At 36.6% G+C, this 15,845-nt stretch overlaps 1 protein-coding gene across 2 annotated transcripts in view; it reads left to right on the top strand.

Moving 5' to 3' along the window:
- PRUNE2 (prune homolog 2 with BCH domain) overlaps window positions 1-6,124 on the top strand; it is a 78,184-nt gene extending 72,060 nt beyond the window's left edge. For both annotated transcript variants that reach the window (XM_070938647.1, XM_070938648.1), the window contains 2 exons: window positions 1,136-1,183; window positions 5,749-6,124. In XM_070938647.1, coding sequence (XP_070794748.1) covers window positions 1,136-1,183; window positions 5,749-5,776 — 76 coding nt within the window. In that variant the 3' untranslated portion in view covers window positions 5,777-6,124. The remainder of the gene's footprint in view (window positions 1-1,135; window positions 1,184-5,748) is intronic.
- Window positions 6,125-15,845: the final 9,721 nt, after the last annotated feature.

Below are 15,845 nucleotides of genomic sequence, written 5' to 3'. Positions count from 1 at the left end.
TGAACATAATGTTCAAAATGTACAATTGTTATGTCATTCATAACAGTATTTGTCTTTTACCTGGGGCAAAGTTTCTTGTTGTCAAAAGTCCAGATTTTGTTCATTGCATCCATTATTAAACTCTACTGAATAGAATTTATTAAAATGGGGGTTGACTGACAGAAAGAATCACTACTGAGTCACTGCAAACCTAAATAATATTTTGCTAGACTGGCTGTATCCATGTCAATTGCATGAGCTTTAGAGCACGCTGAAAAATGCATATGTTATATTACCTTATTATGTGATTATAGTGGTAACATTATGGATCAAAGTAGCCATTTCAGAAAGCTTGAATATGCTGCTGCTGTGAAATTGAATTCCAATATTCTGTTGTGAAGATGCATCTATTTTGAACGATGCCCAAAAGTAATTTTAGCAAGCTGCCTATCTGCTTGCAATCCTAGTACACTTGATAATGACCACAAGCAAGATTTTGATAGATCGCATCAACAAAGCTGTTCAGAGCGGTTGAAAATATGTCATGACTATCATCTCATACTGCTCTGGTTAAAGCTTTGTGCCTTATAGCATATATCCAATGCTATATTTGGTAACAATGGGTGATATCAGTGCAACAGCTCACTGAATTATAGAAAATACAGTTTAATGTACACATATTTTTCTATAATACATTTTCCAGCCAGTATTAAGGATGAAACTGTATTCATATGACTGTCTTATAACCTCATCCTATCTATGCTTAGGCAAGTAGAAGTCTTTATAAATACATTCAGGATGATCTAAGGTCATTTTCATAGGAGTAGCATTTCAACTATAAATTCTTAAAATGCATTATTTTTGAAACTTCTTGCAGTAATTGATTCCAATATTCCAATTAGTCTGCTGCTATGAACAGCAAAAAGAAAAAAATAGTCTCATAACACTCTACAACCTAAAAATTTTGTGGCAAGCATTTTTGATGACTATTGGGGAGACATTCCTTAATGAACATTGATAACTTATGAAGACATCATAATATATATGATAAAATTTGCTTGTGAAAATGCCTTTGTTCTGCTTTTAAAGTAAATATGCATTTATAAGTGTCTAACAAACAATGTATTTATTATTTTTCATTTTCCCTTGCCTTCAGAGCAAGCTGTCTTTCAAATGAGCCCGAAATAAATTCAGTCCAACAGGAGTAAGAATTTCATAAACAAGCCATTATCTATGAGTATTGTTCATAATAACATTATGCAAAAGACATTGAAGAACTGGGTAAACTCCAGGTAGTCTCTTTGAGATCCAAATACTTACATGGGCCTTTTAGACCAGCGGATAAAAGTTTAGATTAAAGTTAAAGTTTTGACAAAGCTAAAGTCAGATAAAAATTGCTACCAGGTTTATTATAAACATGTAGTAACACATGATATAATCCTATTATTAGGTTACTAAAGTATATGTTAATACTTTCATCTTATTTAATTAGTAATTAAAGACAGTAGCTGCAATTTGCAACTTTGCTTTAATGGAACAACCTTTTTTACTATATCGTTCTGGAGTCTACCCAACCTTCTTTTTTGTTTGCCCTGTCACTTTTTTATAATCACTGTAAAATCTTTCACAGAGTTGCATTTTCATTTGCCTTTGTGGTTTGAATAGCAAATAGTACAGGTAGTCCTCATCTTAGGACCACAATTGTGAGATCCCATTGCTAAGCAAGGCAGCTTTTAAGTGATTTGCAACAACCTTTTTCTGCCACAGTTGTTAAGCAAATTACTACAACTGTTAAGTGAATCATGGAGTTATTAAGAGAATCTGGCTTCCCCCACATTGACTTTGCTTGTCAGAAGCCAGCTGGGAAAGTCACAAATGACCCTAGGATATTGCAACCCTCCTAATTACATGCCGGGTCCAAGCACCTGAACTTGATTATGTCATTGTGGGGAGGTTGCAATGGTAGTATATGTTAGGATTGTTCATAGGTTTTTTCCCAGTGCCATTGTAACTTTGAAGAGGTACTAAACTAAGGCTTTAAGTTGAGGACTGCTGCACGTAAATCTTTTTTTATAAAAAAGCATAAGTGTTCTGCATGTGTTGAATATCATTTATGTTTATGTTTATCATTTATGTTTATCATTTCATAGTTTATGAAAGCTATATGATGTTAGAAGAAATATACATTAATGTTTAATTATTAAAGAAAATAAATGGATGTATCTGGTAGTAGTTATTTATTATTCTGCAAGCTGTAAAAGAAACATTGGATTGGGCTATCCATATTTTTAATTAGACTTCAGATGACTCATTAAGTTCTATTGTTTTCAGTTGCTCTGTTCTAATGTTACAATTTGTATTCAGCCCAATTTTGTAAAGGAACTAAGAGGTATTAAGGATCACGGCCAGTTGGTTGGTCATGAAAGTTAATTATGACAATCCCATTATTAATATCTTGATTAGGCTTGTAAATTATAGAACCTTAAAAGAGTTATTATATTATATTAATTATAGAATATCCTTCTAATCTATAACAATTATAATAAGTTTAATTTTTGACAGTTATTTTCCTTTTAATGATATGAAAATAATACTTTCAAATAAAAGAGGATCAAAATGTATTGACTATTATTGGTAATAATTTTTATCAGTTATGATATTGCATGGCATTATACTTTAGACTAATCCATTAATAAAAAGTGCAATAATGGTAACTACTACTAGAGGAAGAAAGCTTTTTAATGAATGTTTGCTCTACAGTGTCATTCCATGCCATGCCTCCGTATCATGTAATGTAAATGGAGAATGGGGTGGGACAAGTACTGTGCTACAAACAAATCCTCAAGTTTCAGAAGATTTAATAGTTCAGAAACAAGTAGATTCTTAGGATATGTTGGGCTGACCATATAGCCAGCTTTTATGGAGGAGAAATAAAAGTGATGGGATTCTTGTTAGAATTACATAGGCTTCTCAGGTTTGATTGATAGTTTCTAGATGTGCCTAGAGCAGAGATAAGGTGGACCCTGGGAAACATTTCCTGTAAGGATTTTTTAGGCATCTATTGGAAAATGATCACTTGGAACTGTTTGAATTAGACTCTGGCTAGCAGGTCCTCTGGAACTGGCTGAGATACAATCTTGTTGACTATATGGGAAGAATAGAAGATAATATATGTAGCTCAGGGTTAAACAGTGAGTACTTGATTCTCTCTGAGTCTTTTTGTTTTCTTATACATCATTAGCTGACTAGGTAACGTTATCAGTATTAGTGAATGTGGGTTTTTTTGGTCTTTCTGTTTGTGTGTGGGGTTTGAGTCTCTATTGAATGGTGTGTAAATGAGATCATCAATAGACACATAAAGTACATTTACATACCATTCAAAGGAGACAAAAAATGCTAACAAAAAGACCAAGGTCTATTCTCTCTGACAGCCAATGCCCAATAAGCACCAGACAAAGAATCAAGCAGAGAATAATATCCTAATCAAAGAACTACCAAGGACAAAAGTACACCTCTACCAATGATGGCAGAGCAAGCTATTGTCTATAAACAGGAAGCAAAAATTGGGTAATGAAATGTGTGCAAGTAAACAACCAAGCTCAGAGAACTCCAAGGCCTCCACAGTACATGGGAAGAATTGAGATGTTGAGATGAGTAAATGGGCAGTTTTTGTGGTTCCGACACACCTTTTGTCTTTAGTTCCTTATCTCACCTGGTTGGTTAAGACCTCCTGGGCGATGATACATGGTTGGAATCCATGTGGTGGTGAATGGTTCTTTAAGAAAGGGACAGTTCCATCTATTTTGAAAGAAACAGTTTCATTTCCTAAGATGCCATCACTAAGTCCAACAGAGTTGGACAATTTTCACTTTTACAACTTTCTCTTCTTTGTAGCCAGGTTTCAAGTTAGGTTATACTGCTGACATGGCGTGGACTATAATTGTGAATAACCTATAGCACAGGATATAGGTAGTGCATCTGTCCTGATCCTTATTTACCTGTAGCTGCTAGGTAACATCATTCATTGACAAAAGGTTAAGTCCCATCAGTGTGTTGATAGTACTCAGATGTACGTGTTTTACACTGTGCTGCCCAAATGAAGCTGCCAAGGCTCTTTTCCATTACCTGGAAGCTGTGGGATTTGGATGGGGAAGAATAGGCTCCAGCCTAACCCTAGCAAGACCAAGTGTCCATGGGTTTTAGAGTCCCCAGACCAGAGATTTTCTAATTCTAACTGTGGATGTCCATTGGATCCGATGCACAATTTGGCAGTTTTTCTGGTCTTGAACTTACTCCTCAAGATGTAAGTGGAGCTGTGCACAAATGCATTTTATGGGCCCTTTATGCACATTCCTAGAAAGAGAGGCTTTGCTCATGGTCACTCATACTTTAGTCACTTTCTTTTTGGACTATTGCAATGCAGTCTACATGGGGCTGCTCTTTAAGACCATTCAGAAGCTCTATAGCTGGTCTAGAATGCAGTGAGGCAGGGTAGTCTGTGGGTGATACTCACACCATGCTACTGCTTAATACAGTGATCCCCAACTTTTTGGGCACCAGGGACCAGTTTTGTGGCAAACAATTTTTCCATGGACTCTGTGTGTGTGTGTGTGTGTTTCGCACCCTACCTAGATCCAGGGGTGAAATCCAGCAGGTTCTGACAGGTTCTGGAGAACCAGTAGCGGAAATTTTGAGCAGTTCAGAGAACCAGCAAATACCACCTCTGGCTAGCCCCAGAGTGGGGTGGGAATGGAGATTTTGCAGTATCCTTCTCCCAGGAGTGGGGAGGAAATGGGGATTTTGTAGTATCCTTCCCTTGCCATGCCCACTAAGCCACACCGTGCTCACTAAGCCACGCCCACAGAACCACTAGTAAAAAAAATTGGATTTCACCACTGCCTAGATCCCATGCTTGCGCAAGTGAAGCTTCATCTGCTTGCATTTCCTAATGGGCCATGGACTAGTAGCAGTCCGTGGCCCAGGAGTTGGGGACCTCTGGTTTAACAATCTGCCCTACCTCCCAGTACATTTCTGCTACAATTTAAGGGACTAGACCAGTGGTGGGTTCCTCCCGGTTCGGTCCGGTTCGGCTGAGCCGGTAGCGGTGACGATATGACATCACTGAACTGGTTCTCCCCCCCGCTCTCCCACCCCCCCACGTTATTCTTACCTTTTATTTGGTCCCACCCCCAATCTATTGCTGCCTCCTGAGTCCCAGCTGATGACTAGAGGGAAAAAAACTGTTTAAACTCTTGCCGCGGGGCTTCAAAGGGCCGTCCTACAGCTGATCAGTGTTAAAAGCAAATGAGTCGGGTCGTAAGTGCGAGGACCTTCCGGAAATGACTCTGACCAGCTAGCCACGCCCACCTAGTCACATGACCTCCAAGCCACACCCACAAAATAAGCCACGCCCACAGAACCGGTAGTAAAAAAATTTAGAACCCACCCCTGGACTAGACGTCATCAATATACTCTACATGACACCGGTTATTTATGGGACCGCCTCTCTCCTATTGTGTCTGTTCATCTCATGCGACCTGACATGGTGGATTTTTTTCCAGGTCCCTTATATTGAAAGAAGAAAAGTTCAAGTGATATTTGAGATGGTTCAGCATTTATCATCTATAATGTCTGGGCCTGGGCGGTAACTAGATAGGATATTACTAGGGCTAGTTATATGTGTATTCTGTCCTTTGCTCCTTAGGGAAAGTCCTGGATACATATGTAATAACAATCCATTGTACTGACTCTTTTTTTCTTTTTCTAAAGCATCAACATGACCATGAAAAGTTCTTAACTTCCATGGAAATTGGAGAAGAAAACGTTCCTCTGTTTGATGTGCCTGACTCTTGAAGATGGGACAGTTTTGGCTTCTCATCGGAACACTAGGATCTTCTTGTGCACAAATCTCTTTTATTTCCCCAAAGCCTGTCTGTGCAAGAAAGACTCCTGGTAGATTTAACCTTTGTTCTCTGATCACTTAGTGTTATTTGGAGCATTCTGAAATTAAACAGGAGATGGCTGCTACTGCCAGAATAGTAGCAGAGGTGCAGGTAATGACTTTGTGTAATATTATATCAGGAGTAGATTTACAATAAGGAAAATTCTGCATTTTTGAATTCCAAATTATTTTGCCATTAATGTGCCTGACCTGTGATTTTATAGTATGGTTCAGTCTCTTGTCTTCTACATATTTATGTATTAATAGCTAGAGATTTTAGCTTCCATGCAGCAATGCTGATCTTCCTTCCTTCCTTCCTTCCTTCCTTCCTTCCTTCCTTCCTTCCTTCCTTCCTTCCTTCCTTCCCGATGATTGAGAATCTCCATAGACAACAATCAGATGGCTGCAGGAAAGAGAACTAACTTAGTGCTGCCACCTAGTGTATGCAGTAGTCCTACGTAGGCTGCGATCTTAGAGCATTTCCAAGGAGCTCTGGGTTGCATACCGCATTCTTATAAGAAAAGATACAGGACCCCCTCTTCACAAACCATTGCTTCTCCTTTTAAGATATGAGCCAATATTTTCCTGAAACCAGGGCAAAGACAAACCCATGTTTTGCACAGTTTGGGTCTCTTTTTCTTCTGGCTTTGGTCTTGGTTCACCTTTCTGCTCTAAAGCGGGTAACCCCTCGGTCAGCATCTGCTTTCCCATAATTAAGATAGGAAAAAAATGCAGGTAAATGTATTAGTAAGCCAGGCAGTTCTAATCCTTTTAGTCAGTTTCATACTTCCTGTAAAATAACAACAATAATAGAAAACCCTGCTGGCTTCATGTTTTCTATTGAGAAAAGTGAACTCATTGAACTTTTGCCTCTTCCGGTTCCTAAAAAAAAGTTATAGTCCAGCCTGCAGTGACGGTTCGAACTACTGGAAAAAGCATCCGATTGAAAATGCCACCATACTATCCTTCGAAGATCACCAGGAGAAGATATTTTTTAAATAGAAAAAAAAAACTATGGTAATTTCTACCTGTAACAACTTTTTTGGAAGGGATAAATGGCTAGATATGCAAAAAAAAAAAAAAAAAAAAAAAAACCCCAACAACCCCAGGTTCCTGCAAAAATGGCTAGATATGCAAAATATAATAATAATAACTGGCTACTAATGGCCTGCCTGTTCTCAGTATTTTGAAGCTGGCAGAAGTGAAGATAATTGAAAGTTTGTCTTCAAATTTGGTTATGAGAGATTGTAAAGTGGAAAAAGGTTGCTTGTTATGGAAGTGCCCCAAGATTAGTTATTTCTTGGCTCTTTTAATATATAAATGCAGAGTATTTCTTGAAAAAAAGGAAAACATTTTAAGTGAGTTTTAAGTGAGATCCTAATGTGATTCAGAGCCTTCACAGATGTTGATTTGGCACTGTTAACTGCAGTTGCCCTGTTTTGGCTCCTGTAAATTTTGTGCTTTTTTTCACTGTTTAAATTGCAGATTGGGACCATTCCTAATTTTTTTAAAAAAAAAAAACAACTTAAATTATGTAGAAGCAATCGTGAAAAAAACCAAAAGTTCAATAAGTTCTCTCACAGCCTATTATATGTGGGGAGAGGGATGACTACATATGAGAATATATATAGATAGAAATAAAACCCAATACTTGGATTCAGTAAAGCTAAAACATTTGATAAAATGAAAATCAACATTTACTGCTAATTATTGCATCATATAGTCATAGAATAGCATTCCTATATTAAGGAGAAAGCTTACACATTTTGAAAAATGCTAGTTAATTTCAAAGCATGGTGACCAAGGAATCATTGGATGGACTGGAGTATATTGTTAGGAATTAATAGCATTATATTAAGTTATTTAATAAGCATATTTATTTAATCAACCTTTGCAGTAATAACAGGCATAACTTGTTCATAAGAATTTATTATAATAAGCTTAAAAACCACACAGTGCTATCATCTTGTTGTAGCAATATAGCTTTCCATAGATTTAGGTATACACAATGGCATCTAAAGTCATTAATATTATTATTATTATTAATCATTAATAGTCATGCTGAATAGAAGTGACCTAGAGTGCCTATGTTTGCAGTTTTCTCCATTGATACATCATTCAGAATATATTGTTCATCTCCTGGGGAAACTACGAAACATATATGGTACATCATAAAGAAGCAAAAAGCCAGCATATAAACCATGAATGTTGGGGAAAAGAGGCTTGCCTCCATTTTAATAAATGGAATTTTATTTTGCCATCTATAGGATAGAAAAGAATTTTATTTTGCCATTTATGAGATTGTAACATATATATAAATTAGCTAATTAATTCGTTAATTTAGTAATCTGTCTTGTCTTTACCTCATGTTTTGTGCTTGTAATCATATCCTGCGTATTTATTCTGAATATCTCTCAGATCTTCTTTTATTATTTATGTCAAACTTTATCCAATTTGGAGACTACCCATGCTCACAGAGCAACTTATTCTTTTTTAAAATATAAGTTTAAATCTTTAAACTGAACCTTTAGGCTTTAAAATAACACTAGAATGTTAAAATTGTATTCCTTGGAAAAGGCATTGGTTTAAACCACAGTGCTGTCGTAATGATGACACCTGCATCATAATGTCATCTTACAAAAAACATAATTATGTAATTATGTTATGAATCACATCATAATGCAAGCACGTGATTGTTTTGTTTTCTATTCTGTATTCTTAAATTTTTATTTATTATTTTTTTAAAAGAAAAAGCAAGCAAGGAGAAGAGAAAAAAAAGATACAAAAACACATTTATATGTGGAGGAAAGGTATTACCAAGATTGTACAGTTAATGATTACTATATTTGTATGTCTCTGTACTTTAAATCATCCTGAGCCCTTGGAAAATAGGATGATATAAACACTTACCAGTATATAAATAAATGGAATAAAATAATAATAATTTGCACAAAACCATCATGGAATGCATCTCATCACTTGCTGCCTCTTGCCATCTCTTCAGATGTCTATGTTCTTTGATATCACACAAATCATGTTATCAGCTCTTGGGAATAGCATCCTATTCAGATTAGGATCTCTGCTTTGTCTATCACTTGTTTTTAATTCCTGTTTAGTATTTTAACCCTTGGACTGAACTGAAGTTTTCAAAAGTTTGTTTTCTTAAACGCTGCCTTCTAATTTTGATGTAGCACCATATTTATTTATTTTCATTTTTCTGTTAAGCAACCTCAAGCTTGCTTAAGCTAAGCTTGAATTTTCATTTAACGTTTTGTGTGCAACCAAGGCTATAAAGTGAGGAGCAGCCATCAATTGGCTGGAGTGGCTTTCAGATTTCAATGGCTGAGATTTTACAGTTATTAAAAGTTGAGTTGTTTACACCTTGGTCACCAGAAAGCCGATTCCTCATCCTTTTATTTAATAAGTAAAAGTTAACAATAAGTTACCATTCAAGTATTAAGATTTGTATCATAATGAGTACTCCTGATTTGAATCCTCAACGTGGATCCCTGATAGATGTTTAGATACTACCACCCAGAACAAGAGAGGGTCAATTACATAGATGTTATTGCAAAGCCAGTTATTCCTCCACAAGTATTTGTAAAATGTTTGTACTAAGAAACAAGCATTTTGAAGGGTGGGTTGATTTGCAGAATTGCCATGAGAGCTGTCCCTGAACAATATATCTTGTTACACACTATATTAATCGTGCATAAGCAAAAACAGTCCTATAATTAGTACTTCAATTATCATTAGAGCCAAAATGCATCCCCCGTGGGCTACTTGAGTCCTACTCAGACTATTTGGAAAACTGCAATTATACAAATCAACATGCCTTTACAAAGTTTATAATCAACTTTGCATTGTTTCTCAACTCTGTTTAAATTCAGAACTGATGGCATTCTTTAAAAATCCTCATGTGGGAGGATGATGACAGGGTAAGATTCCCTTCATTGCCACTTATGAATAGATATTGTTTACTCTTCTCGTTCTACCATCTCCTGGGACCACAGCGAATCTGTGGAAATGATTGGCTTGCATTGATTGGAATAAAAGAAGCAGTGTTGTATACAAAAGGGGTTATACTGCTGGAGAAGGAATCAGTGCATTTTCAAGTAAATCACCCTAAGAGCATATGTGCTTTGGTGTCGATTTTGAGCTCTCATCTGGGTTTATAACAGGGGTGAAATGTTCCCGGTTCACTTTAACATTTCTTTTGAAATGTACAGATCGAATAACCAAAGCAAATTATTCTAAGTCTAATGTTCTAGGGAAAAAAATCAACCATAATGATTTTTTAAAAATAAATAAAAGTTGTATACTTACTATGGCAGACATATAGGTAATCTCTTTAAAAAGCCCTTCTCTCATGGTTTACCAAAGAAAAGATAATCCCATGCTCACATTAACTGTAACCACAAATTTGTGTGGTTTGAACTTTGTTCGTTATTGACCAGTGGCCAGAGAATGTTGTGCTGATTTAACTATGAGACATGATATATCCAAAATTAAGAACTTTAAAGACCCACAGATTTTAGAGAAAGGGATTAAAACATAGCATTAGCACATTAATCCTCAGGGCAGGCTGGAGAATCCATGCTGATTATTCAAACATACATATCCAAAGCTCTGCTCACTATCGTGGAGACGGGAGTTAGGGAGGAGAGGACACAAAAAGGGTTAGGATCTCAGAGAACCTTCAATTATACCCAAATGTTTCTGATTACCTGATCCTTGACTTCATCAGGTGTCAGATCTTCCCTTCTGCAGCATATCTGGGCCTTCACAAGCAACGGGAAAAAAAATCACAAACCTATGAGTATTTCAAACAATTGCAGGGAACATAGCACTAAATTCAGTTGGGCTTATGTTTTTGGTTAGATGATAGCTTTATATTGCATATATCAGTGATGGTGAACCTTTTTGGCACTGATTGCCAAAAAGGGAACGTGCGCGCGCCTGGACCGCAGCCTGGAAGAGGAGCTACTGAACTTCTGGTTTCAGCCAGCTACTCTTCCGGGTTTCTGGCACACAACGCTACGGTCAGCTGGTCGGCGCACATGGTCACACAGGAAAATAGAAGACCAGCTCTTCTAGTTTCCAGCACTGCCACATGCAAAAAGGTCAGCTGATCGTCACGCACACATGCGCGCCAGAAACCCAGAAGAGGAATGGGTGATGCTGCGTGTGCCAGGTGACATGGCTCCGTGTGTCACTTTGGGCACGAGTGCCATAGGTTCATCATCATGGACATATATCATGATTATTTTTAAAAATAAGTTTACATGCTATGTAAGGAAGGAATCTTTGGAAGGGATGTTTTCCCATGATGCCATCATTGGTAATAAAATATAATTTCTCCTTTATCTGGAATGGCTCTAAATCTTTAGTTTGTTCAGTATGCTAACTATGTTATATAGATTAAGCAATATAATATGTAATATCAGTAGATGTACAGTATGTATGCATGATTCAATAATAAAACGGATTTAAATCCAGTAAAAAAAAAATGTCCATTCAGGCCAAACCAGTTTCAACTGAAATTATCACAAGTCGATCTTACATATTTTTTCATGACATTCCACTGGCTTTCATCTGTGCAGTCCAATCCAACACTTTTGCTTTTGTTCCTGTGGCATCCTTCATGTCTTAAGGTCAACCGTGTGCAGTAAAGAGTTGTGAGCTCAAAATCACATTGAGAGGGGCCACAGATAAAAGACATTCTTCAGTACACATAATCATTGTCTTCAATAAATGTGAGGTTGATATATGTGGAACTAGTGAACATGCCTGCAGAGATATCCACATAGTTACTTCTTCTCTTCATGTGTAGAATTTATTTTAAAATGCCCGAAGGAATTTAGTTGTCAGCAATTGCTGTGTTGCAGGAAGGCTGGTCTTTGATAAAAGAATTGGACTGAACTGTTGAGGAAGTTGTGAGCTTCCTGCACCAAACAATAGTTGGGCGCTTTCCAATTCTGGAATTTCACACATTTCACCGTGGCATATTGAAAGCCTTTCTCCAGAACTACTTAACTATGCACAATAGTGCTGCTTACATGAATGGGCCAATTTTTATGGCAACCTCTATCAAACCCCAGTGTTTTTAGCAGTGGTACCATACTGGCATAAGATTGGTCCATGTGAGTCAGCTAATCAACCAGTCTAAAGCTTTCACACATTGTGGTAGGGAGATACAATAACTCATGTTTACTTTACAGTGTTTCCATTAGTAACATAAATGGAGACAAATTCCTTGTGTGTCCTATCACACTTGGCTAATAAAGAATATTCTAATTCTAATAACGAACATTTCATTAGAATGATCAAGTAATGGACATGCTGATAGTTTTCTTGGTAAAAGTATGAAGTTAGTTACCATTGCCTTATGGAGTATTACTTTTCGATTTCCTGATCTTGCCTCATGCCCTAAAATGTCCTGTGGTCTCCCATTTAAGTACTACTCTACTCTGACCTTCTTTAACTTTCAAGATCAAGCAAAGTTGGCCATAGCATCATCTATCTGGATGCTATGTACCAGTAATGGCATATAATTTTAACTCCAAGCAATATAGGGTAGTACATTATAAAATTATAATGACTATAATTGCTGCTTCTGTTTTTATTTTTTGTTGTAATTGATTTTCTTTAACCTTACTTTTTTTCTCCTTTTGGCTTTTGAGACTGGTTTTTGCAACTGGAAACGCAGTATATTTTATCCTCTTTTTTTTAAAAAAAAAATTGCAGATCACCAATTAAGGGGAATTTAGTAGAGATTTGCAGAATGATTGCAATTTATGAACAAAGAAAACCTGAACACAAACCATGTCAGGTATTTACTTTACTTAAAATACGTATGGTAGTGGAATTATGTAAACCTAATTTGTGTTGCTTGCTAGAATCTTGCTAGAGAAGCAATATTGTGATGGGGAGGAAGGATCAGTGACAAAACTTAGACAAGGTCTGTGTGGGAGAAGGTAGCACAGCTGTTCTGCTTGCTGCTACTCTTTCCAAAAAAGTGATATTACAGGGTAATTAATCAAAACACTGAAGAAAAGAATTATTCGGCTACTACTGTTATATCTAACAAGTAGTCTTCATGCCTAATACTGTTAACTATATCTGATGCTTATCCTTCTTAATTCTGGGGTTACATTTCTTATTCTAAAGAAAACTAAGATTTGGGAAAGCAATTACAAAAGAAAATTGGGGTTCTTCAATGAGTAATGTAGAAAAACCACAAGGTATGTGTTTCAGTATCCATCTCTTTTGACACACAAATTAGCATTTCAGGAGTCTTGTTCTTACCTTGACAGCCATATTAAAGTGTCCTTTTTCATAGTTTTACACCACTGTATATAAGTATACAGGAATAAATTACTTGAGCTTATGCTAGAAATAAATCTAGAAAAGTGTATGTCAAAAAAAGTTTTTAATTTGCCACAGATAAATGATTAAGATATTTGCTATTAAGACTACAAGCAGGATTTTTGTTTTTCTTCAATATAAGGGTATACAACAATTTTGGGGGAGCACTACACTTGACTTGTTGAATGACATATGGGGGCATATCCCAAAATATATTAATTTAATATAAATTGAACATACATTAAAATACAATTAATATTACTCCCCATAGATCTCATTCTTTGCCATTCTTTGCTTTTTATACTTATATGTTTAATTCAGGAGCTCAAGGTGATGTACATAGTTCATTTTCCTCTTACGGTTTTCCCCAGAACTCCCATGTGACTTTGATTAGGCTGAGAGAAAGTATGACTGGTTCAAACATATCTGTGATTCAGGTTACTGATAAAATTAGGGTTAGGTCCACTAGAATAAATGTACTTATTTAAATAACACTGTGTGTGATAAAGGTTATTGCTCACATCTGTTCCAAGGAATTTGCTCTTATATGGTTAGGATTGCACTTAAAACCTCGGTTTTCACTAAAGTTCTGAAAATATTTTCTTCGGTCAATATGCTGGCAAATCAGCATTTTTCTTCAAATTGCTTCTTGGAACACTGTTATATACTGTGTTTTACTGTGCACAATAGATTGTTTGATTCAGACTTACAAAAAAATAACTGCTAGGGGCTAGGTAATCCCCAATTTCATAAGGAAACTAGTTTCTGGAAAGAGCCATTTTCGAGAGTTTGAGCATTTACACAAACTCCATTCATTTTAAAAATTGAAAAAATTAACCTCCTGTCCTCTTTGCTAGTCAGCAATGAAGACATTGTCTGACTGTGTTAATTCTTATGGCTTGATTAATTCTTTCTACATTCCTCAGATATCTGGTTACTAGGAACACCTGTACCTTATTTAGGGAAAAAAAAAACATTTTGCACTATAACAAGGAACCAATACAGACTAGCCTAATCTTTCATAGATTAACCCACTGTTTTTTACATGGCAGTTTATTGAAGCAGATGCTTCTTCCTTAGATTTGGCTTATTCTGTTAGTGGCAGGCTTCCACAATAACTGATATCTCTGTCTTAAGTACTTCTGGCTGTTAGCTTACAATTCAGAGTCAGCTTCTTTGTGTTTGCTTTTATCAGCTAATATATAACTCTTCTAAACTGCTGCTATATTTGCAATCTTTAGAAACCACCCTGCACGGTGAAATTTACCAGTCATGAGTGTAAATGCAGCAATGTGATTAACAGCACAATCCTATGTATGTTTACTCATAAGTAAGTCCACTACTTTCAGAAATTATGGTTTTGTATTACAGTTTATTACAAAGAGTGTAATGAAGTACCTAATTTTGGTAGGTGTATTAAAGAAGAGATGGATGCAGCAATATATTATGTGTGCCACTTTTCTATGGTTATTGTTGTTTTATCCTATACTATACTGCAGTGAAAATAGTATGAAAAATCCATACAGAAATATTTATTAGATTTATATCCCACCTTTATTTTGTACAAGTTAAGGCAGTGTGCCTAATGGTCTCTCTTCCCATTTTCCCAAACAAAAGTTGGGTTGGGCTGAGACTGGCCCAAAGCCATTTATTCTGCTCCTACAACTAAAGAGGTTTACAGGCCAGTTTTTTAACTACTACACCACATTGAGTGGTTCTTCCAAGACATACTCACTTTCTGCATTTCTGGACAATCCCTCATGCTTGCATGTGGATTTATTTATTTATTTATTTATTTATTAAATTTCTATACCGCCCTTCTCCAAATAGGACTCAGGGCGGTGCACAGCCAAGATAAAAACAAAGCATACAAAATTTAAGAACAATATTAAAATAATTAAATGTTTTGGCCGAAATTAAGATAACCCAATTTAAAATCAATTTAAAATTTAACTCAGGCCAACCCAGCTTGTTGAAATAAATAGGTTTTCAGGGCCCGACGAAAAATCCGGAGGTCTGTTATTATACGTAACTCTGGGGGAAGGTTGTTCCAGAGGGTGGGCGCCGCCACAGAGAAGGCTCTCCCCCTGGGGGTCGCCAGCCGACATTGTCTGGCGGACGGCACCCTGAGGAGGCCCACTCTGTGCGGATTAATATTACGTGTGCTGCAAGGGGCTGCCTTTGAAGACCATGTGAAAACGACTGTTGGTGCAAAATGTGGTAGCAAAGGGTATGCCACAGAATGCAAACTCCTTTGCTCTGAGTTACACTGAGTTATCAAAATCATGTGAAGTGTTAATACCACTTTATAATGCCTTGGTAAGGCCACACTTGGAATACTGCATTCAGTTTTGGTCACCACGATGTAAAAAAGATGTTGAGACTCTAGAAAGAGTGCAGAGAAGAGCAACAAAGATGATTAGGGGACTGGAGGCTAAAACATATGAAGAACGGTTGCAGGAACTGGGTATGTCTAATTTAATGAAAAGAAGGACTAGGGGAGACATAATAGCAGTGTTCCAATATCTCAGGGGCTAGCTATTCTCTAAAGCACCTG

This window comes from Pituophis catenifer, unplaced genomic scaffold (assembly GCF_029215685.1).
Source record: "Pituophis catenifer annectens isolate HBS135680 unplaced genomic scaffold, rPitCat1.0.hap2 SCAF_2, whole genome shotgun sequence".
In the NCBI taxonomy this organism is placed as follows: Eukaryota; Metazoa; Chordata; class Lepidosauria; order Squamata; family Colubridae; genus Pituophis; species Pituophis catenifer.
Note: the sequence above shows the minus strand (reverse complement) of the source record. Positions and strands in the feature narration are given on the sequence as shown.